Source organism: Amyelois transitella, chromosome 31 (assembly GCF_032362555.1).
Source record: "Amyelois transitella isolate CPQ chromosome 31, ilAmyTran1.1, whole genome shotgun sequence".
Lineage (NCBI taxonomy): Eukaryota > Metazoa > Arthropoda > Insecta > Lepidoptera > Pyralidae > Amyelois > Amyelois transitella.
The window spans coordinates 4,076,108-4,099,191 of NC_083534.1; the positions used below are offsets into that span (position 1 = coordinate 4,076,108).

The window sequence follows — 23,084 nt, forward strand, 5'->3', positions numbered from 1 at the left end:
TCAAAAGTTTTAATTATTTCTTTTTTGTTTGATTTAAAATTGACAATCCATAAAAAGAAATATTTTTTTTTTATCATTTCATTACATAGTATAAAGCAACGTCTTTTCCCGCGTCTGTATGTATGTATGTAAGCTTATATCTTTAAAACTACACAACGGATGCGTTTTTTTTTTAAATAGATAGAGTGATTTAGGAGGAAGGTTAATATGTATAAATGATACCCGTGCGATTTTCAGACTGTTGTTAGAAATTTAAATAAAACAAATACATCGTAACAAAAAAAATATAATATATTCTAAGCGTTATGGAACACGCTTTTAGCTTTCTTCTCTTTTTTCCGCTGTTCCCGTTTCTTCTTAGTCTTCTCTGTTTTCCGGAGAAGATTCCTTATCGCTTCATCGGAGTCTTCTTTCGGATTGGACTTGACTTTCTTCGTAGGAATTGGATCTGATTCGATTGGTGTTTCACTGTGAAAAAAAAATAATGATTTATAAATGCGAACGTTATTTTGTTTGTTTGTTGTCTTTTCACGCGTTATCTTCTTAACCAATCTTCTCGAAATTTAAAATACATACATATATATAGTCATGCCTATATCCCTTGCGGGGTAGACAGAGCCAACAGTTTTGAAAAACTGAAAGGTCACGTTCAGCTGTTTGGCTATGATATACGTAATTGAGATTCAAATAGTGACAGTTTGCCTATCACCTAAAAGAATTCCAAGTTTATAAGCATCTATCTCCCTTAGTCGCCTTTTACGACATCCACAGGAAAGACATGGAGTGATCCTATCCTTTTTTTTATATTTGTTTTCATTTTGAGAATATTTGACTAGTTGTAGAAACTCACGTAAAATCAAGGTATGTATGAGTGTGTATGTGTGTTTGAGTGTGCGCATATACGATACTGTTTGTGTGTGTGTATGCGTGTGTGTTGTAGAATGTCACGTAATAGCAAGGTATGTGTGTATGTTTATGTATGTGTGTTTATTTGTTTGAGTGTGTACATACACGAGACTGTGTGTGTGTGTTGTAGAAACTAGCGTAACAGCATGCTATGTATGTATGTATGTGTGTTTGTTTGAGTATGTACATACATACACGAGACTGTTTATGTGTGTGTATGCGAGTGTGTGTTGTAGAAACTCACCCGACAGCCTCCATATCATCGAACAGCTGGTCCATCTCGTCCAATTCCTCCGTCTTTGCCGCTTCGTCGGGTGTACGCAACAGCGGTGTGTTCCTCTCAGTCTGAGCCAATACTCTTGCTAGTTTCGATGTTAGGTAATGCTGTTTAAAAAAAAGAAGGAAAATAGTCACGTCCATATCCCTTGGCGGGGTGGACAGAGCCGATAGTATTGAAAAAAACTGATAGGCCACGTTCAGCGGTAATGCTGTGTAAAAAAATAAGGAAAATTGTATCTACACAGGTACATGTACAGTCACGTCTATATCCCTTGCGGGGTGGACAGAGCGGACGGTCTTGAAAAAACTGATAGGCCACGTTTAGCGGTAATGCTGTGTAAAAAAATAAGGAAAATTGTATCTACACAGGTACATGTACAGTCACGTCTATATCCCTTGCGGGGTGGACAGAGCCGACGGTCTTGGAAAAACTGATAGGCCACGTTCAGCTTAATGATGGAATTGAGATTCATATAAAAGTGACATTCGCTAGCGCATCGCCTAAAAAGAAAGAATGCCAAGTTCAAGTTTATATGAGTACCTTAGTCGCCTTGCACGACATCCATGGCAAACACATGGAGTGGTCCAATTCTTTTTTTCTAATGCCGCCGGGAACCACACGGCGTTCATTTCAAAAACAAGCAACTCATCAACTACTTGAATTTCAATTCTATCTTAAAGCCAAACAGCTGAACGGTGGCCTATCAGTCTTTACAAGAATATTGGCTCTTTCTACCCCGCAAGGGATATAGACGTGACCATAATGTATGTATGTATGTATGGTAAATAAAAAGCTTATGGAAAAATTTTAGTCAATCTCAATGTTTATCCTGTCTATGTTTTTGTAAACCAAATTTTTTTTTTATTTAATATTTATCTACATATATCGTTATCATATATTGTATCTCTTAACTGTTTGCATTTTCTTATATGGTCTTCGTATGTAGGTACACTGTTTTTGAATTGTAGTGCAGATCGTAACCTTATAATTTTACTACTATGTATATTTTTACTACAATTTGTTATGTTGTATTTAAATAAATAAAAATAAAATTTCCTATACTAACATGTAGTTATGTATGTATCCGTGAAACCTATGCTTGGGCGATTAGTGCGGTATGTAGGTAGCTGAAGACCTAGAATAACATATAGGCTACTTTTTATACCGGCGTTCCCGCGGGATTGATTGTTATGATAGGGTTTCCACGTGCACAAAGACGCAGGCACATACATACATATGGTCACGTCTATATCCCTTGCGGGGTAGACAGAGCCAACAGTCTTGAAAGACTAAATGGCCACGTTCAGCTATGTATTTGGCTTAATGATAGAATTGAGATTCAAATAGTGACAGGTTGCTGGCCCATCGCCTTAAAAAAGAATCCCAAGTTTGTAAGCCTATTCCCTATTTTCGATTGACAGAGTCGCGTGATTTGCTGTTGTTAGACACTTACGGCATGGAGATATCGCCACACTCCTGTCTTGTTCCACTTACCTTACAAACCAGCTCCTTAGTATCGAACTGGTGCACCCTGAGATGTCTGTCCAGGCTGGAGCTGACCACGAGCCTCTCCCGGGGGAAGACGGCCACGTCGGTGACGGCCCCTGTTGCACCCTTGTAGCCCTTGTCAGGCTTGCCCCTGCGAAGGTCCACCAGGTGGAGCTGGCCGCGGCCGAAGCCCACCAAAACTTGGCTGGAGACGGAAAAAACAATTGGCGAAAAGTCTTCTTTCTATTGGTTTTAGTCCCGGTTGCATCCTCACCGCGGAGAGGAGCCCGGGGTGCGCCTTTGACCATGGACCCTGGATGGAAAACCTGACTCACCTAAGTCAGGTTTTTTCACGAACCACTTAAGCATAGAAGCACCATATCTTTTCCATGGATTTCAACGTATGTTCAATGTGTAACATAAACATAGACTACTTTTCATCCCGGAGTGCCTTGATTGAAGATTGATTGTTAAATTATGATAGGGTTTCCACGTGGACAAAGTCGCAGGCACAGCTAGTATTATAATAATTGGTGACTCACCGCTCGTCAAAACTAGGCGTAATACAGGTGGCGGCCATTTCGAAATCCACGTTGATAACTGGTCTACGTTGGGCTCGCGAGTCGTATAATCTGAAAATAAAAAAAGAAAATCCTACTACCTAATAATATAAATGCGAAAGTTTGTGAGTATGTCAGGATGTCAGTACGGATGATTGTTACTCTTTCACGCAAAAAACTACTGAACCGATTACGATGAAATTTGGCATACCTATAGGTAGCTGAAGACCCACTATAACATATAGGCTACTTTTTATCCCGGAGTTCCCGCGGGATTGATAGGGTTTCCGTGCGGACGAAGTCGCGGGCGGCATCTAGTACCTACATACATATATACAAAAAAAAAATCGCGCATTTTTCCCGGAGGAGTAGGCAGAGACCACATCTTTCCACTTGCCACGATCTCTGCACACTATCTTCGCTTCATCCACATTCATAACTCTTTACCTGACGTATCCATGCCTCGAACATGCCGCCACCAGGTTCCCCCCCTCGCCCGGCACGAAGGCCAGGTCGGTCACCCACACGGGCCTCCTCAGTTGAAGCCAGTCGTGTGACAAATTCTTCGCGGAGAAAATTGGTGTCTCATCGCCAATACGATAGACTTTCAGATCGTTTTCTTCGCCCCCTGTAGACATACATACATACATGTAATCACGTCGAAATACCTTGCGGGATAGACAGAGCCAACAGTCTTGAATTGACTGATAGGCCACGTTCAGCTATTTGTCTCAATGATAGAATTGAGATTCAAATAGTGACAGGTCGCTAGCCCATCGCCTAAAAGAAGAATCCCAAGTTTATAAGCCTACCCCTCGTGAAATCTTTGCTTGCGCGATTTAGGTTTTTCGCTGTTTTCGACTGACAGCGTCGCGTGTTAAATATAATTCAAACTTCGCGCCTTTATAGAATCATAGATTCATTCACTCACTTCATGTCGCTGCTCTGTCTACTCTGTGACATTATCGAAGTGTACATGTGCTACTATTAAAAATAAAAACCCGTTTTAAATCGTCTTCCATCATTTCAAAGTTTATCATCGTGTGATTCTATTTATCTTATTTTTGTCACTTGTGGCGTATAGTATAGAGATCGTGGCAAGTGGAAAGAGCGTAGTCTCTGCCTACCCCTCCGGGAAAGAGGCGTGATTTAATGTATGTATGTATGTATGTGGCGTATAGATGTCGCCACAATGGTAACACATCCAGTTGCCTACCAGGACTAAAAGCCTGGAGGAGGAAGAAGACTCTCTTCTCCCCCCCCCCCTGGCTTCAGTCCCACCAGCAGTAGGTAGGTATAGTATGTAGGAGACCCTACCTGTAGCGAACATAGTTGGATCATCAGCGCACACCCTCATCCGATCAAGTTTACCAGTTTCTATGGTACACTCCTCTTTTCTGCTCCAAATCTTGACCACACCAGCGGATAATGCAGCTATGACCTTGAACAGGCATCGTCATAATTATGACCTTTTTGTGTTGCTGCAACTCACACGTCTATATCCCTTGCGGGGTGGACAGAGCCAACAGTCTTGAGAAGACTGATAGGCCACGGTCAGCCGTTTGGCTCGATGATAGAATTGGGATTCAAATAGTGACAGGTTGCTAGCCTGTCACTAATCAAAAGAAGAATGACAAAATTATGACCCTATCCCTTAGTCGCCTTTTACGACATCCATAGGAAAGAGTGGTCCTATTCTTTTTTATTGGTGCCGAGAACCACACGGCATAACAACAATGCTGCAACTCACACCCTTATAAATTTGTTATTTTCTATGTACATTGTAAATTGTGTGTAGCAAATCAAATAAATGAATTATCACTACATAGTATAAAACAAAGTCGCTATTTTAGTCTGTTTGTCTGTATGCTTAAATCTTTAAAATTACGCAACGGATTTTGATGCGGTTTTTTGTAACAGGTAGAGTGATTCAAGAGGAAGGTTTTTATGTATAATTTTTTCCGAATTTTGCACCCGTGCGAAGCCGGGGCGGGTCGCTAGTTATCTATAAATTAGATAAATATCCAGGACCCAGGCCAATCAGAAAAAGTTCGTTTCTCAACATACCCTGGCCGGGATTCGAACCCGGGACCTCCGGTGTCACAGACAGGCGCACTACCGCTGCGCCACAGAGGCCGTCAAATATTTTGAATTTCAACAATTCCAGTGCCCAACAGACTTGTAGCTATCACATTTTTAGTTTTTCCTGGCAGTTTAGTTAGAGCTCTATTTGAAATTTCCTGCTTAACAGTACATAACTTGAGATCGTGGAGTACTTTTTTTTTATATTGTGATGAATGTTCTACATTCATTCATGTTTTTTAATGTAGACAATGTGCATTCGCCCACGATTTAGATTTAAGCGATCTGTGTTTGTATATTTTGTGGACGAAGCGAAAGAAGTATGCAGAGATCGTGGCAAGTGGAAAGAGGTAGTCTCTGCCTACCCCTCCGGGAAAGAGGCGTGATTTTATGTATGTATGTATGTATATTTGTATATTGACGTCCGATGACAATGCTGCAGTGTAGTTTGTTCCGCCGCTTCTTCTACACATGCGCTTTGGAAGCGGTAGTAGTTATAATTGGATTTAAGTGATGTGACGTCAATAAGTGATACCTTGTATCCAATTTTGAAAATAAATCTATTCTATTCTAATGAATGAATGAAAGAATGAATGATTTACCTTCCGTTTACATCGGCCGAGGCCCACAAGATGTCCTGTGCCGAAGTCGGCCGTGTAAGTTTTTGTAACTGTCCTTCCCTCGGTGTTATAGATTTGGATCTGAAACATTATGCATTTTAGTTACATACATACATACATATGTATATATAATCACGTCTATATATGCCGTGCCGTGTGGTTCCCGGCACCAATACAAAAAAGAATAGGACCACTCCATCTCTTTCCCATGGATGTCGTAAAAGGCGACTAAGGGATAGGCTTACAAAGTTGGGATTCTTTTTTAGGCGATGGATGAGTTAGAAACCTGTCACTATTTGAATCTCAATTCTATCATTAAGCTAAATAGCTGAACGTGGCCATTAAGTCTTTTCAAGGCTGTTGGCTCTGTCTACCCCGCAAGGGATATAGACGTGACCATATATATGTACGTCTATATTACTTGCGGGGTAGACAGAGCCAACAGTAATTAAGTAAATATAAAACAGTAGTTTAGTACAAAGGCGGGCTTATCCCTTAGTGGTATCCTTTTCAACCAACCTGACAATAATAAGTTTTAAACAGTTTTGAAGAGACTGATAAGCCACATTTAGATGTTTGGCTTTATGATAGAATTAGATTAGTAACATAAGTAAAAACACACATCGTCGTTCACGGAATGGTCAGTAGAGCCTTCAAAAAAAGGAGGATATCTGTTGGGGGCAGAGATGAACAGCAAAGAAGACATGGGGGGTGCGGGCTGCGACCTTCTGGATGCTGAATCTCAGCCTAGTCAGACATTCAGCCAATTGACTCGCAAGTGTTAGAGAGACAAACCTCTTTAGAGTTTTAGAGGTTTTTCATCTAATTTCATGTTTGAATTGATTCTATTTTTTGATAGATTTTGTTTTAACTTTCATATCATGTCTCCGCCTCTCATATTATATGTAACTTAAAATAAAATGTCTTTTATATTACCGAGTGCTCCGTTATTTAAAATAAACCACTACTCTGCTAAATTAGTATGTCTCTAATCCAAACCTAGAGGTATACTAAAAGCAAGGCGCTGCGTGTCTTCGCTTCGCTGCTATTGGCTTAATGTGTCATATTCTTTTCTATGATTGACAGTTGGTGTGTGATGTTAGTGATGTGGGTGAACTCCATTTTGTTGTAAGTACAATACAATAATGGCCTCTGTGGCGCAGCAGTACTACGCTTGTCTGTGACACCGGAGGTCCCGGGTTCGAATCCTGGTCAGGACATAATGAGAAAAGAACTTTTTCTGATTTGCCTGGGTTTTGGATGTTTATCTATATAAGTATTTATTATGACATATAGTATCGTTCAGTTAGTAACTAATACAAGTAATATAAGTCTCGAACTTACTTCTAGGCTAACTCAATCTGTGTAATTTGTCCCATATATATTAAAAAAAAAATTAAAATAATATCTCACCTCCTGATTAGCTCGCCCTAGTAGAATCTCTGTCTGATCAGCATTCCCCCACTCCATACATGTAATGCTGTCATCTTTCTGCAGAGATTTTATGTCAACAAGATTTTCTATACATTTCTTATTGTTTTTAGAACTGTCCGTGTGGTATTTGACATCTGGAATAAACAATTATAAAAGAAATAATGTCATCATCATCTTTCTGGTGTTAGCGCTTTTTGCGCCCCTTTTTTAGTTTGGGGGAGCCGCTTTTGAATGTCATAGAGCAACACAAGATAGACTTTAGGAATTAAGTGGAATTTATTCAGCTATGTTGTTGCACCAAGTGATAGTGTTTTTATCCTTGTGATCTCTCACGATATCTATAAAAATTATCGGGGCAGTAGGGTATAGAAGGAATTGATTAAGGTAATTAATTAGAACTTGTGGACTTACGTTTAAAAGAACCTATTTTACTTGCGACGAATATGTCGACCTCTTTGTCTTCTGTTAATAACATAGTTCTGTTGTAATTGTTCTGCAAAATATTCACAAATAACCGCACATCGTAATCAAAACACACGTGAGGCTGACTGAGCAATTGAATTTATTTACTGTCAATGTCAAAACTGTCACTGCCAGTGTAGTGTTGCGCGTGTGTTGCGGTTTTCTACTAAATTTAATTTTTGTAAAAGAAATCTTTTAAAAATCAATACGTATCGTAGCGGGACGTGGAAAATTTATTTGATGAATCAAATAACAGAATATAAATGTATTCTTTTGTTGTGTTGAGTTGTGAGGTGAGAATTTTTTCTTTCAGACCCGTGAAATATCAAAGTAAATATAATCGAGAAGTTTAGTGTTGGTAACACTCGTAAAGTTCATTGATCTCGTTCGTTTTCAATTTTCGTGTTTTTATGTTTTGTTGCAGTATGATAATTCAATTGTATTTTCAACTTATTTAAATTCTATTAAAAGAATTTCCAGCATCATTTATTTACACTATAAATTAAGAGGAAGTGGCATAGTTATTATTGCTATATTATAAAAATGCTAGCCGTTTTATTATTGAATCGAATGAGTATGAAAAGGCGTAGTTCTAAAAGGCAAAATGCATTTAAAATTGAGACTACAGTTGACAAAAAGCCTGGCGTACAGGATTTGTGCAGGACCTGCCTCAGTACGCAAGATTTGGTGTCTTTATTTTTCAATAAGGAAACCGAAAAAAAGAGGTCTGAAGACTTGAAACTTGTCACCGGTTTGGAGGTAAATTTATTTGTTATTAAAGTCCTTTGAGTTTTTGTTTATCTTTTAACCATGATATGGCAGAATTATGATTCTGCCATATCATGGTTAAAAGTCTGGTGGAAGCCATAACATAGAAAAGAAAGAGAGAAAGAGTTTTTGTTTACTTTGTTTTCTCCTTAAGTTATACCTACCACCAAATTTTTATTCACAAAATTCCTTTTATATGTGTTAGTTCTGTTTTAGGCAAAAGGGAAGTAAAATTAAATCAACAAAAACTAAAAATACTTAAACAACAAAAAATATTATACTCTTTAGTTTAATTTTTTTTTTCTTATGTATGAAAAGCGAAATTATTTTACAAAACAGTTAAAAATTTATTGTGATTTCAGTCTTCTCCTATTTAAGATATAATTTTGTAACTTGTAGTCCACCTGTGTAAAATGAAACATCCCTATAATTTCCTTAGCGTACTGCGGGTTTTTGAGAAATTGTTTCTTAGCGCACACCTAGACCACATAACTCATCATAGGCTCACAAGGGACCGGAAAAAGTGGAAAGATCTGGAGGAGGCCTTTGTGTCTAAAGGATACGCTGATGGAGACTGATGTGTTTTTATTATAACAGTTGTATATGTGTAATTGTAGAATCTGTATGTCAGCAATAAAGGCTTTTGAAATTGAAATATGTTTACAGATCAAAATGGACGATGAATTATCACAGAAAATATGCGTCAAATGCGTTGAAGCCATAAACAGCGCATTAACCTTTAGAAGGACGAGTCGGAAAGCCGAAAAAGCTCTGTTGTCTATGGCACCCGTACCAAAAACAAAGAAAAAACACGAGGGCAAGTGCAAAAAGAGAGTTGCCAAGAAGAAAAATAAAAAATGTACTGAAAATGCGGATTTGGATTTTAAAAATGAAAACGATTTCGTTAATGATGATGATAATAATGACGGATTCAATAATGACGATTATGTTAATGATGTAAATGACGATTTTGTTAATGAAGTACTCGGTGATGGTGTGAGGTCCGACAGTTTGAATGACGATACTCTAGAGGAGGCAGTTACGGTATATATTTATTTCTCATTAAAAAGGAGTTTTTTTTTTATATATTTTTGTGTGGTTCCCGGCACCAATACAAAAAAGAATAGGACCACTCCATTTCTTTCCCATGGATGTCGTAAAAGGCTACTAAGGGATAGGCTAACAGACTTGGGATTCTTTTTTTAGGTGATGGGCTAGCAACCTCTATTTGAATCACAATTCTATCATTAAGCCAAATAGCTGAACGTGGTCATTCAGTCTTTTCAAGACTGTTGGCTCTGTCTACCCCGCAAGGGACATAGACGTGACCATATGTATGTATGTAAATATATTTTTATGTTGGTAAAAATATTTAAAAATTTAATTTATGAACAGAAAATACATACATTAAATTACGCAGAGACTACATGTTTCCACTTTCTTCGATCTCTGCATACTTCCTTCGCTTCATCCAGATTCATAACTCTCTTCATGCAAGATCGGCAGTTTCGGGTACACTTGACCTGAACTTTTACCAAGGACGTCCTTAATTCGATCAAGAAAAAGCGAAATGAAATAACAAATTATATATTATTTTTGTTAAATGTTATTTTGTGTCATGGACATCATGACACAGTGACAGGTTGCTAACCCATCAAACCTACAAATTGAATCCCAAGTTTACTAGCCTATCCATTGGAAAGATATGGAGTCTTTCTTATCCAAAGTGCTGGGAACTACACAGCAAATAGAATAGAATAGATTTATTTTCAAAATTGGACACAAGGTATCACTTATTGACGTGACATCACTCAAATCTAATTATAACTACTACCGCTTCCAAAGCTTGTGTATGTGTAGAGGAAGCGGCGGAACAAACTACACTGCAGCATTTTCATGGAGTTAACATTATTTTTTTTTACAGACAAGAAAACGAGTACACATTCCGAATGCGTCTTCCTACAAATGTCCTACTTGTAATAAGGAGTTTCGTATGAAAACCACTTACAAGGCACATTTGAGATTCCACACAAATTATTGCGTTTGTGAGGTGAGAAACACATACATACATACATTCAATCACGTCTACATCCCCTGCGGGGTAGACAGAGCCAACAGTCTCGAAAAGACTGATATGTAATGTTTAGCTGTTTGGCTTGATGATAGAATTGAGATTCAAATATAATATAAGTGATATGTTGCTATCCAATTGCTTACAAGAGGAACCCCTACTTTATAAACTTAGCCCATAGTCGCGTTTTACGACATCCGTGGGAAAGATATGGAGTGGTTCTATTCTTAAGTGCAGGAAACCACATGGCAACATTGTAACATAATAAGGCGACTAAGGGATAGGCTTATAAACTTGGGATTCTTCTTTGAGGCGATGGTCTTGCAACCTGTCACTATTTGAATCACAATTCTGTCATTAAGCCTAATAGCTGAACGCGGCCAATCATTCTTCCACGACTATTAGCTCTGTCTACCCCGCAAGGGATATAGACGTGTTCATATGCATATATCTATGTATATTTACTGACGGCCTCTGTGGCGCAGCGGCAGTACGCTTGTCTGTGACACCGGAGGTCCCGGGTTCGAATCCCGGCCAGGGCATGATGAGGAAAGAACTTTTTCTGATTGGCCTGAGACTTGGATGTTTATCTTTATAAGTATTTATTATAAATATCGTTGAGTTAGTGTCTCGTAACACAAGTCTCGAACTTACTTCGAGGCTAACTCGATCTGTGTAATTTGTCCCGTATATATTTATTTATATTTATTTATTTATATATTTTTCCAGTCGTGCGGTAAACGCTGCAGAAACAACAATCAGCTGCAGGAGCATAAACGGGCCCGACACGGTCTTGGCAGGATACACAAGTGCGCTTACTGTGAATACAGCTCGGCGACTAAGGAGGCTTTGGTGGTGAGTTTTTCGACACATACATACATAAATCCTACTACTATTATAAAGGCGAAAGTTTGTATGGATGTTTGTTACTCTTTCACGCAAAAACTACTGAACCGATTACCATGAAATTTGGTATGTAGGTAGCTGAAGACCCAGAAAAACACATAGGCTACTTTTTATCCCAGAGTTCCCGCGGGATTGATAGGGTTTCCATGCGGACGAAGTCGCGGGCGGCCTCTAGTAGGTACTTACATACATCTAGGTATCTATTCTATTCTTGTCTTGAAAACACTGAACTGCTTTATGATGGAATTGGTTGATACATATGTATTTCATTCATTCATATAATCACGTCTATATCCCTTGTGTGGTTGACAGAGCCAGAGCCAGTCTTGAAAGACTGATAGGCCACGTTCAGCTTTACGGCTGAATGATGGAATTGAGATTTAAATAAGTGACAGGTTGCTAGCCCATCGCCTTAAAAGAAGTATAAATCCAATAACTGTTTTTGTAATTTGTTATATTTATTTTTATGTGCAATAAAGTGTTAACAACAAACAAAAAGTAAATAACCAAATAAAAAGTTGTAAACTACCTACAACAACAAAAAAAAAAATAAACATCAAAAAAATTATTAAAAAAAAAATTAAAATTAAATAATTATCCGTTATTGTTGTATGAAGATACATGAGCGGCGTCACACCGGCGAGCGGCCGTACGTCTGCGATCATTGCGGCGCGACCTTCCATCGGCGCTCCAATCTGGTGCAGCATATAGCCATACACCTGCCCGAGAAGAACTTCCAGGTGGGTTGTGGTCACGTCTTTTCACTTTACGGGGTAGACAGAGACTGTGACGGTTTGACATGACAGCATATACATAGCTATACACCTGCCAGCATATAGCCATTCACCTACCCGAGAAGAACTTCCAGATGGGTTGCGGTCACGTCTTCACACTTTACAGGGTAGACAGAGACTGTGACGGTTGGAGTATAATCAATTTGGTGCAGCACATGGCTATGCGAAGGTATGGCTATACCAGGTGTGTTGCGGTCACGTCTTTTCATTTTACGGGGTAGTCAGAGACTGCCGATTGGCGCCACGTTCCACCGGCGCTCCAACCTGGTGCAGCACATAGCTATACACCTGCCCGAGAAGAACTTCCAGGTGAGTTGCAGTCGCGTCTTCACAGTTTACGGGGCAGACAGAGACTGTGCCGGTTTGACATGACAGCATAGAGCTATACACCTGCCCGAGAAGGTGTTGTGGTCACGTCTTTTCACTTTACGGGGTAGACAGAGACTGTGACGGTTTGATATGACAGCATGTAGCCATACACCTGCCCGAGAAGAACTTCCAGGTGGGTTGTGGTCACGTCTTCACACTTTACGGGGTAGACAGAGACTGTGACGGTTTGACATGACAGCATATAGCTATACACCTGCCCGAGAAGAACTTCCAGGTGGGTTGTGGTCACGTCTTTACAGTTTATGGGGTAGACAGAGACTGTGACGGTTTGACATGACAGCACATAGCCATACACCTGCCCGAGAAGAACTTCCAGGTGGGTTGTGGTCACGTCTTCACACTTTACGGGGTAGACAGAGACTGTGGCGGTTGGAGTATAATCAATTTGGTGCAGCACATAGCCATACCAGGTGTGTTGCGTTCACGTCTTTTCACTTTACGGGGTAGACAGGCCTCGTGCCGGTTTGACATTATACACCTGCCCGAGATGGTGTTGTGGTTACGTCTTTTCACTTTACGGGGTAGACAGAGACTGTGCCGGTTTGACATGACAGCACATAGCGATACACCTGCCCGAGAAGAACTTGCAGGTGGGTTGTGGTCACGTCTTCACACTTTACGGGGTAGACAGAGACTGTGACGGTTTCACATGACAGCACATAGCGATACACCTGCCCGAGAAGGTGTTGTGGTCACGTCTTTACACTTTACGGGGTAGACAGGGCCTGGTGCAGCATATAGCCATACACCTGCCCGAGAAGAACTTCCAGGTGTGTCGTGGTCACGTCTTCACACTTTACGGGGTAGACAGAGACTGTGCCGTTTGGACCACATCCAACTTTATCCTGCTCAGTATTCATAATTATGTGTGTGCGTTTCGTGACAATAGGGATGATGTCAAGGTCAAAACAAACAAGCACATTTGACCAATTTATCATAATTATAAGCACTCCACTTAGCCAACTAGCGTTTAAAATTAAGTAGTAAGAATGAGTTTGTGTCTTAAATTCCGCGGGAAAAGTACTTTTTAAAGAGATGAAAGGTAGACTATATCCTGCTCAGTATTCATAATTATGTGTGTGCGAAATTTCGTAACAATTCGTCCTGACGATAATGCGTTAGGATAACACAAATAAACAAGAACATTTGACCAATTTATCGTATAAGTAAGTACTTTAAATAGCGTTTAAAATGAATTTAAGAAGTAGTAAGAATGAGTTTGTGTGTCCAACAGTGCGACATGTGTCCGAAACGACTCAAGTCGCGCAAGTTCCTGCAGATACACAAACACAACGCGCACACGGGCCGCCGCTACGGCTACCTCTGCGCCGTGTGCGAGCACAGATTGTAGACACAGTTTATGTCATGCATTATATCAGCAAAATACATCTTTAAATCTGCTGACTTATATTCCATAGTTTATTAGCAAGTCGCTATAGGCAATGCTCCGGTATTAAAGTCTTAAATTCCGCGGGAAAAGTACTTTTTAAAGAGATGAAAGGTAGACTATATCCTGCTCAGTATTCATAATTATGTGTGTGCGAAATTTCGTGACAATAGGAATGATGTTAAGGTCAAAACAATTATGATAATTATAAGCACTTCACCTAGCCAATTAGCCAAATGAGTTTGTGTGTTCAACAGTGCGACATGTGTCCGAAACGACTCAAATCGCGCAAGTTCCTGCAGATACACAAACACAACGCGCACACGGGCCGCCGCTACGGCTACCTCTGCGCCGTGTGCGAGCACAGATTGTAGACACAGTTTATGTCATACATTATATCAGCAAAATTCATCTTTAAATCTGCTGACTTATATTCCATAGTTTATTAGCAAGTCGCTATAGGTATTACAGTCTTTAATTCCACAGTAAAAGTACTTTTTAAAGAGATGAAAGGTAGACTATATCCTGCTCAGTATTCATAATCATGTGTGTGCGAAATTTCAAGGTCAGATGAATGGCGTCAAGGTCAAAACAATTATCATAATTATAAGCACTTCACCTAGCCAATTAGCCAAATAAGTTTGTGTGTCCAACAGTGCGACATGTGTCCGAAACGACTCAAGTCGCGCAAGTTCCTGCAGATACACAAACACAACGCGCACACGGGCCGCCGCTACGGCTACCTCTGCGCCGTGTGCGAGCACAGATTGTACACACAGTTTATGTCATGCATTAATATCAGCGAAATATCTTTAAATATGCTGACTTAGTTTATTAGCAAGTCGCTTTAGGCAATGCTCCGGTATTAGTCTTTAATTCCGTGGTAAAAGTACTTTTTAAAGAGATGAAAGGTAGACTATATCCAGCTCAGTATTCATAATTATGTGTGTGCGAGATTTCGTGACAATAGGGATGATTTCAAGGTCTAAACAATTATCATAATTATAAGCACTCCACCTAGCGTTTAAAATGAAGTAGTAAGAATGAGTTTGTGTCTCCAACAGTGCGACATGTGTCCGAAACGACTGAAATCGCGCAAGTTCCTGCAGATACACAAACACAACGCGCACACGGGCCGCCGCTACGGCTACCTCTGCGCCGTGTGCGAGCACAGATTGTAGACACAGTTTATGTCATGCATTATATCAGCAAAATATCTTTAAATCTGCTGACTTAAAATCCATTGTTTATTAGAAAGTCGCTATAGGCAACGCTCGGGTATTTAAGTCTGTAATTCCGCGGAAAAAGTACTTTTTAAAGAGATGAAAGGTAGACTATATCCTGCTCAGTATTCATAATTATGTGTGTGCGAAATTTCAAGGTCAGATTAATGGTGTCAAGGTCAAAACAATTATCATAATTATAAGCACTTCACCTAGCAAACTAGCGTTTAAAATGAAGTAGTAAGCATGAGTTTGTGTCTTAAATTCCGCGGGAACAAATAAGAACATTTGACCAATTTATCATATACCTAAGTACTTTAACTAGCGTGTAAGAATAAGTTTGTGTGTTCAACAGTGCGACATGTGTCCGAAACGACTCAAATCGCGCAAGTTCCTGCAGATACACAAACACAACGCGCACACGGGCCGCCGCTACGGCTACCTCTGCGCCGTGTGCGAGCACAGATTGTACACACAGTTTATGTCATACATTTTATCAGCAAAATATCTTTAAATCCGTTGTGATAATCTATTCGATAGTTTATTAGGAAGTCGCTTTAGGCAACGCTCGGGTATTAAAGTCTTAAATTCCGCGGGAAAAGTACTATTTAAAGAGATGAAAGGTAGACTATATCCTGCTCAGTATTCATAATAATGTGTGTGCGAAATTTCGTAACAATTCATCCTGAGGATAATGCGTTATGATAACAAATAAACAAGAACATTTGACCAATTTATCATATACCTAAGTACTTTAACTAGCGTTTAAAATGAATTTAAGAAGTAGTAAGAATAAGTTTGTGTGTTCGACAGTGCGACATGTGTCCGAAACGACTGAAATCGCGCAAGTTCCTGCAGATACACAAACACAACGCGCACACGGGCCGCCGCTACGGCTACCTCTGCGCCGTGTGCGAGCACAGATTGTGGACACAGTTTATGTCATGCATTATATCAGCAAAATATCTTTAAATATGCTGACTTAGTTTATTAGCAAGTCGCTTTAGGCAACGCTCCGGTATTTAAGTCTTTAATTTCACAGTTAAAGTACTATTTAAAGAGATGAAAGGTATACTATATCCTGCTCAGTATTCATAATTATGTGTGTGCGAAATTTCGTAACAATTCATCCTGACGACAATGCGTTAGGAGAACACAAATAAACAAGAACATTTGACCAATTTATCGTATAAGTACTTTAACTAGCGTTTAAAATGAAGTAGTAAGAATAAGTTTGTGTGTTCAACAGTGCGACATGTGTCTGAAACGTCTGAAATCGCGCAAGTTCCTGCAGATACACAAACACAACGCGCACACGGGCCGCCGCTACGGCTACCTCTGCGCCGTGTGCGAGCACAGATTGTAGACACAGTTTATGTCATACATTATATCAGCAAAATATCTTTAAATCTGCTGACTTAGTTTATTAGCAAGTCGCTATAGGCAACGCTCGGGTATTAAAGTCTTAAATTCCGCGGGAAAAGTACTTTTTAAAGAGATGAAAGGTAGACTATAGCCTGCTCAGTATTCATAATTATGTGTGTGCGAGATTTCGTGACAATAGGGATGATGTCAAGGTCAAAACAAACAAGCACATTTGACCAATTATCATAATTATAAGCACTCCACCTAGCCAATTAGTGTTTAAAATTAAGTAGTAAGAATGAATTTGTGTCTTAAATTCCGCGGGAACAAACAAGAACATTTGACCAATTTATCATATAAGTATTTTACCTAGCGTTTAAAATGAAGTAGTAAGAATAAGTTTGTGTGTCCAACAGTGCGACATGTGTCCGAAACGACTCAAATCGCGCAAGTTCCTGCAGATACACAAACACAACGCGCACACGGGCCGCCGCTACGGCTACCTCTGCGCCGTGTGCGAGCACAGATTGTAGACACAGTTTATGTCATACATTATATCAGCAAAATTCGTCTTTAAATCTGCTGACTTAATCTATTCGATAGTTTATTATAGTATATATATATATATATATATACTATAGGCAACGCTCCGGTATTAAAGTCTTAAATTCCGCGGGAAAAGTACTTTTTAAAGAGATGAAAGGTAGACTATATCCAGCTCTGTATTCATATCATTATGTGTTTACAAGGTCAAAACAAACAAGCACATTTGACCAATTGTCATTGTTATTAGCACTCCACCTACCAACTAGCGTTTAAAATGAAATAGTAAGAATGAGTTTGTGTCTTAAATTCCGCGGGAACAAACAAGAACATTTGACCAATTTATCATATAAGTATTTTACCTAGCGTTTAAAATGAAGTAGTAAGAATAAGTTTGTGTGTTCAACAGTGCGACATGTGTCCGAAACGTCTGAAGTCGCGCAAGTTCCTGCAGATACACAAACACAACGCGCACACGGGCCGCCGCTACGGCTACCTCTGCGCCGTGCGCGACCACAGATTGTAGACACAGTTTATGTCATACATTATATCAGCAAAATATCTTTAAATCTGCTGACTTAATCTATTCGATAGTTTATTTAGCAAGTCGCTTTAGGCAACGCTCGGGTATTTAAGTCTTTAATTCTACGGGAAAAGTACTTTTTAAAGAGATGAAAGGTATACTATATCCTGCTCAGTATTCATAATTATGTGTGTGCGAGATTTCGTGACAATAGGGATGATGTCAAGGTCAAAATAATTATAAGCACTCCACCTAGCCAACTAGCGTTTGAAATGAAGTAGTAAGAATGAGTTTGTGTGTCCAACAGTGCGACATGTGTCCGAAACGTCTGAAGTCGCGCAAGTTCCTGCAGATACACAAACACAACGCGCACACGGGCCGCCGCTACGGCTACCTCTGCGCCGTGCGCGAGCACAGATTGTACACACAGTTTATGTCATACATTTTATCAGCAAAATATCTTTAAATCTGCTGACTTAAAATCCATTGTTTATTAGCAAGTCGCTTTAGGCAATGCTCCGGTATTAGAGTCTTAAATTCCGCGGGAAAAGTACTTTTTAAAGAGATGAAAGGTATACTATATCCTGCTCAGTATTCATAATTATGTGTGTGCGAGATTTCGTGACAATAGGGATGATGTCAAGGTCAAAATAATTATAAGCACTCCACCTAGCCAACTAGCGTTTGAAATGAAGTAGTAAGAATGAGTTTGTGTGTCCAACAGTGCGACATGTGTCCGAAACGTCTGAAGTCGCGCAAGTTCCTGCAGATACACAAACACAACGCGCACACGGGCCGCCGCTACGGCTACCTCTGCGCCGTGCGCGAGCACAGATTGTACACACAGTTTATGTCATACATTTTATCAGCAAAATATCTTTAAATCTGCTGACTTAAAATCCATTGTTTATTAGCAAGTCGCTTTAGGCAATGCTCCGGTATTAGAGTCTTAAATTCCGCGGGAAAAGTACTTTTTAAAGAGATGAAAGGTATACTATATCCAGCTCAGTATTCATAATTATGTGTGTGCGAAATTTCAAGGTCAGATTAATGGTGTCAAGGTCAAAACAAACAAGTACTTTTGACCAATCCTACTACTATTATAAAGGCGAAAGTTTGTATGGATGTTTGTTACTCTTTCACGCAAAAACTACTGAACCGATTACCATGAAATTTAGTATGTAGGTAGCTGAAGACCCAGAATAACACATTGGCTACTTTTTATCCCAGAGTTCCCGCGGGATTGATAGGGTTTCCATGCGGACGAAGTCGCGGGCGGCCTCTAGTTTATCATATACCTAAGTACTTTAACTAGCGTGTAAGAATGAGTTTGTGTGTCCAACAGTGCGACATGTGTCCGAAACGTCTGAAATCGCGCAAGTTCCTGCAGATACACAAACACAACGCGCACACGGGCCGCCGCTACGGCTACCTCTGCGCCGTGTGCGAGCACAGATTCGAGAAGCCTAACAAAGTGCGCGCGCACACGAGACGCGTTCACGGTCTGCCGGATGAACAGCAACCGCCTATAGTTAGGGTGCAGTTGTAGTGTGGATTTTTTTTTTGTTTGCTAGCGGTTCCCGTTTAGTCTAATCTATCTAATATATTTAAACGAGCAATTCTTGTATATATATAATCAATATCTCGGAAACGGCTCCAACGATTTTCATGAAAGTTACAGATTAGGGGCTTTTCGGCTCAAGGAATCGATTTATCAAGGTCCTAGGTTCGAGAAAAGCTCGGTTCCCAAGATATTTAAACATTTTAAAAACCGCGTTTTAAGAAACTATATCAGCGCCATCTCTGGTAGACCGAGCAAAGCAAATATTATAAAGCTGAAGAGTTTGTTTCAACGCGCTAATCTCAGGAAGTAGTGGTACAAATTGAAAAATGATTTTTGTGTTCAATAGACCATTTATCGAGGTTTTAGGCTATTTAATATCACGCTTCAACTATTAGGAGCGAAGAAATAATGTTAATTATGAAAAAAATGGGGAAAATAATTCACACTTGAAGGCTTCAGTGATGTCTAAGATAACTATTCCACGCGGACAGAGTCGCGGGCACAGCTAGTACGTACATATGATCACGATCGCCCTTGGGGGGTAGACAAGAGCTGACAGTCTTGAAATGACTTGATAGGCCGCGTTGAGATGTCTGGTTTAATGTTTATGGGAAATTATTCTGAAAATTATAAAATATTTGCGCTTGAAAAGAAAGATGATAATCTATCTAAATTGTCTTTTGTTAATGTTTTCTTTTTTCTTATTTCAAATTGCATTATGCTTGTTTTTTTTTAAAAAGGAGTTCGTAACACTCTCTACCCGCCAAATGCAAACTGTTTCAGTATCTGGTTTGAATTTTAAGCTACGAAATCGGGATGATGCTGATACGCTATTTATATATTCGGCTACAAAATGAATTAAAAATTTGAAGTTTATAAAAAATAATATTTTAAACAGTATTTTCATGTAAATATAGGGTAATAAGTCGCACAAATTCGCTACAATGTATTAGGTTATTTTATATTTTTTTTTATTTTAGTATAGGTAGTAGGAATTCTCATTTTTACTCGTAAGTACTTATACTAATTCGGTCTAGTCAAAATAAATCAGTATTACTTAAATGCATAAAATCTATTAAACTATATTTACAAAATTGATTTTTTTTTCTCAAATTAATGTCATCAATATGCTAAAAAGATGAATAGGATAGGACTGAAAAAGATTTTAAATAAGCAATCGAAAGACTTGTATTCACGGACGAAAAAAGTATTTTTGTTTAAGCTGCAGTATTAAAAACTTCTTTGCGGTATATTCACTTTTATAAAAAAAATATCATAAAATATAAAAATATTTAGAAAATTTATAGTTTTAAATCCACACTACAGCTGTTACTCTATAAATCTATGTTAAATAAATAATCCTATTAATATACTGATTATTTATTTAGAATAGACAAAATGGCGGCGAAGACTAACACTGGAGATGTCAGGTAAGGTAAAGGCACTTATTGCTCTGACATTTCATAAGTTTCTTTCTTTTTTTTAATTTAATTCAATTTTTTAAAAATTATATGTATTGTGCCTAATTGTAGTAGCTCAGAAATTTTGTAAATCGTTTTTTTTTTCTTTTTACACTTTTAATGTTTAAAGGCAGTCTTTATTTTTTTTAAATTTTCTCTATTTCAAGAAGGCACTGGTGGTTGGATGATATTATATATAGTACTTAAATAAAAAAAAATTGCGATTAAATTTTGTGTTAAATGAATAATTTAAAAGTATTTCTTTTTAATAATAAAAAATACAATTTGTATGTCAAGCACTAGTGCCTTTACCTACCTTCGATTTTAAAATCTTAATATAAATATTTTTTGTAACTTACAACAAGTTTTACAACTTATTTTATATCAAGCCAATTATCCTTGAAGTCCAGTCGTCGGTCGGTTAATTTTATTTATAACATTTCATCATACAGACACGAAGAAATAGGGAGTACTTGTAGTCAATAAGTCATATTTATAAACAAATAGTTACACCCTATTTCCTCGTGTCTGTATGTATGCATGCGTTAATCTCGGAAACCTGTAGAAATTTTGTTCCTGTTCCGAAATGTAGTTGGTGCCGTGTGGTGCCCGACACCAATAGGAAAAATAACAGGACCACTACGTCTCTTTCCCATGGATGTCTTAAAAGGCGACTAAGGGATAGGATTATAAACTTGGGATTTCTCTTGCTATCAATTCTATCATTCAGCCAAACACCTGAACGTGGCCTATTAGTCTTTTTAAGACGGTCGGCTGATGTTATTGATGATGTTATATAGCCTAAAGCCTTCCTCTATAAATGGTCTATTCGACGCAAAAATATTTTTTCAATTCGAACCAGCAGTTCCTGAGATTAGCGCGTTCAAACAAACAAACAAACAAACAAACTCTTCAGCTTTATAATATTAGTATAGATATAGAAATATAACCTCTCTTTTTTCCCGCCAGATATAAAATATAACCTCTCTTTTTTTTTCTTTTTTTCAGTGTGAACATTGCGACAAACGCGAATATTCGCAGAAACGTCTCAACCTGCACATCTATTGCCGTCACAAGATAACCAACTACAGATTCATGTGTCCAATGTGCGCCGGAGTCTTCACCAGGCCGAGGAATGTGAGGAAGCACCTGACGAGGATCCATGGCGTCGCCAGGCCGGATCAGGGCCGGATTGAGAAGATAGAGAAGATGATGGTGCCGCTGGCGTCTTATGCTTGTTAGGGAATTAAATTTTTATTAAAAAATAAAAAAAAGTTGTATTGTGCATTTTTATTTGTTTAACGGGCCATTTAGCATACATGCATAGTCACGTACTTTATTTGCTAGCGGGCCATTTAGCATACATGCATAGTTACGTAAAGACGTGACTATGCATGCTAAAAGGGATAAAGATCCCTTGCGGACAGAGTCGACAGTCTTGAAGAGACTGGTTGGCCAGGTTCAGCTGTTTGGCTTAATGTTAGAATTGAGATTCAAATAGTGACAGGTTGCTAGCCCATCGCTTAAAAGGAAAATTCCAATTGTATAAACCTATCCCTGGATCTGGCACCTAACAATTAAATAAAAAGGAATAGGTCAGAAATCATATGCAATTATTTTAGCCAATCAACTGATTTTTGAAATAAATTATACATATGTAAATTTTTTGGTATGGACACAATAGCAATTTTTGTACCTACGTACTAAGTACTACATCAATTTATATGTTGTTATTTGTATATCTGTCATAATAATATGTGAAACTGTATAGAAAGCAAAATAAAAATAAACGCTTCTCATAAAGTATTAAAATGTTTTATTTTTTTAACAAAAACCATGATCAATCCAATACGGGTCAGGTTTATCTGCAAAGGTTGCGGAGGTCAGACGGGTGTCGCCTTGTGGAAAAACCTGACTCACCCAATCCAGGATCCATGGTCAAAGGCACACCCCGGGCTCCTCTCCAGAGTGGTGTGGATGCAATCGGGACTAAAGCCAGGAGGAAATAACGTCAACTTCACAATTATCAAACTTAGAACAGATATGTATACGAGAAAAAACATAAATTAAATCACGTCTATTCAAATTCAAATTCAAAATTTTTATTCATTATTATAGGATACTATTATATCGCTTAATAATTGTCGTATGGTTTAACAACATTGGTTGACGTCAAATAAATTACTTAAAAACTAAGTTTACTGCCGCTTCCAAGGCGTCAGTGCAGAAGAAGCGGTAACAAACTGCACTGCAGCATT

The 23,084-nt window shown here is 38.7% G+C and overlaps 2 protein-coding genes across 2 annotated transcripts; one reads left to right on the plus strand and one right to left on the minus strand.

Annotated features, from left to right (window-relative positions):
- Positions 1 to 270: 270 nt before the first annotated feature.
- LOC106138597 (WD repeat-containing protein 74) lies at positions 271 to 7,938 on the minus strand. The gene is made up of 9 exons (XM_060953180.1): positions 7,782 to 7,938; positions 7,350 to 7,504; positions 5,919 to 6,017; positions 4,552 to 4,675; positions 3,682 to 3,862; positions 3,217 to 3,306; positions 2,681 to 2,879; positions 1,151 to 1,290; positions 271 to 468 (listed from the first exon to the last, which is right to left on the minus strand). Exons 1-9 carry the CDS (start codon positions 7,843 to 7,845, stop codon positions 297 to 299), a joined length of 1,224 nt encoding a protein of 407 aa, XP_060809163.1. The 5' UTR covers positions 7,846 to 7,938; the 3' UTR covers positions 271 to 296.
- Positions 7,939 to 8,234: 296 nt separating this feature from the next.
- LOC106138621 (transcription factor Ouib) lies at positions 8,235 to 22,547 on the plus strand. Its single transcript, XM_013339826.2, has 6 exons — positions 8,235 to 8,591; positions 9,267 to 9,644; positions 10,525 to 10,650; positions 11,401 to 11,526; positions 12,195 to 12,317; positions 21,835 to 22,547. Exons 1-6 carry the CDS (start codon positions 8,376 to 8,378, stop codon positions 22,066 to 22,068), a joined length of 1,203 nt encoding a protein of 400 aa, XP_013195280.2. The 5' UTR covers positions 8,235 to 8,375; the 3' UTR covers positions 22,069 to 22,547.
- The last annotated feature ends 537 nt before the right edge of the window (positions 22,548 to 23,084 follow it).

What these genes read in the sequence shown, in the direction of transcription:
- LOC106138597 (XM_060953180.1), bottom strand. Translation starts at nt 7,845, where the DNA reads ATGTTATTAACAGAAGACAAAGAGGTCGACATATTCGTCGCAAGTAAA. An exon ending in TCCAACTATGTTCGCTACAG is followed by an intron (nt 3,863 to 4,551) that starts GTAGGGTCTCCT and finishes GTATGTCTACAG; the next exon opens with GGGGCGAAGAAAACGATCTG. An exon ending in ACGCCTAGTTTTGACGAGCG is followed by an intron (nt 2,880 to 3,216) that starts GTGAGTCACCAA and finishes TTCCGTCTCCAG; the next exon opens with CCAAGTTTTGGTGGGCTTCG.
- LOC106138621 (XM_013339826.2), top strand. Translation starts at nt 8,376, where the DNA reads ATGCTAGCCGTTTTATTATTGAATCGAATGAGTATGAAAAGGCGTAGT. An exon ending in CAAATTATTGCGTTTGTGAG is followed by an intron (nt 10,651 to 11,400) that starts GTGAGAAACACA and finishes ATATTTTTCCAG; the next exon opens with TCGTGCGGTAAACGCTGCAG. An exon ending in TGCCCGAGAAGAACTTCCAG is followed by an intron (nt 12,318 to 21,834) that starts GTGGGTTGTGGT and finishes TCTTTTTTTCAG; the next exon opens with TGTGAACATTGCGACAAACG.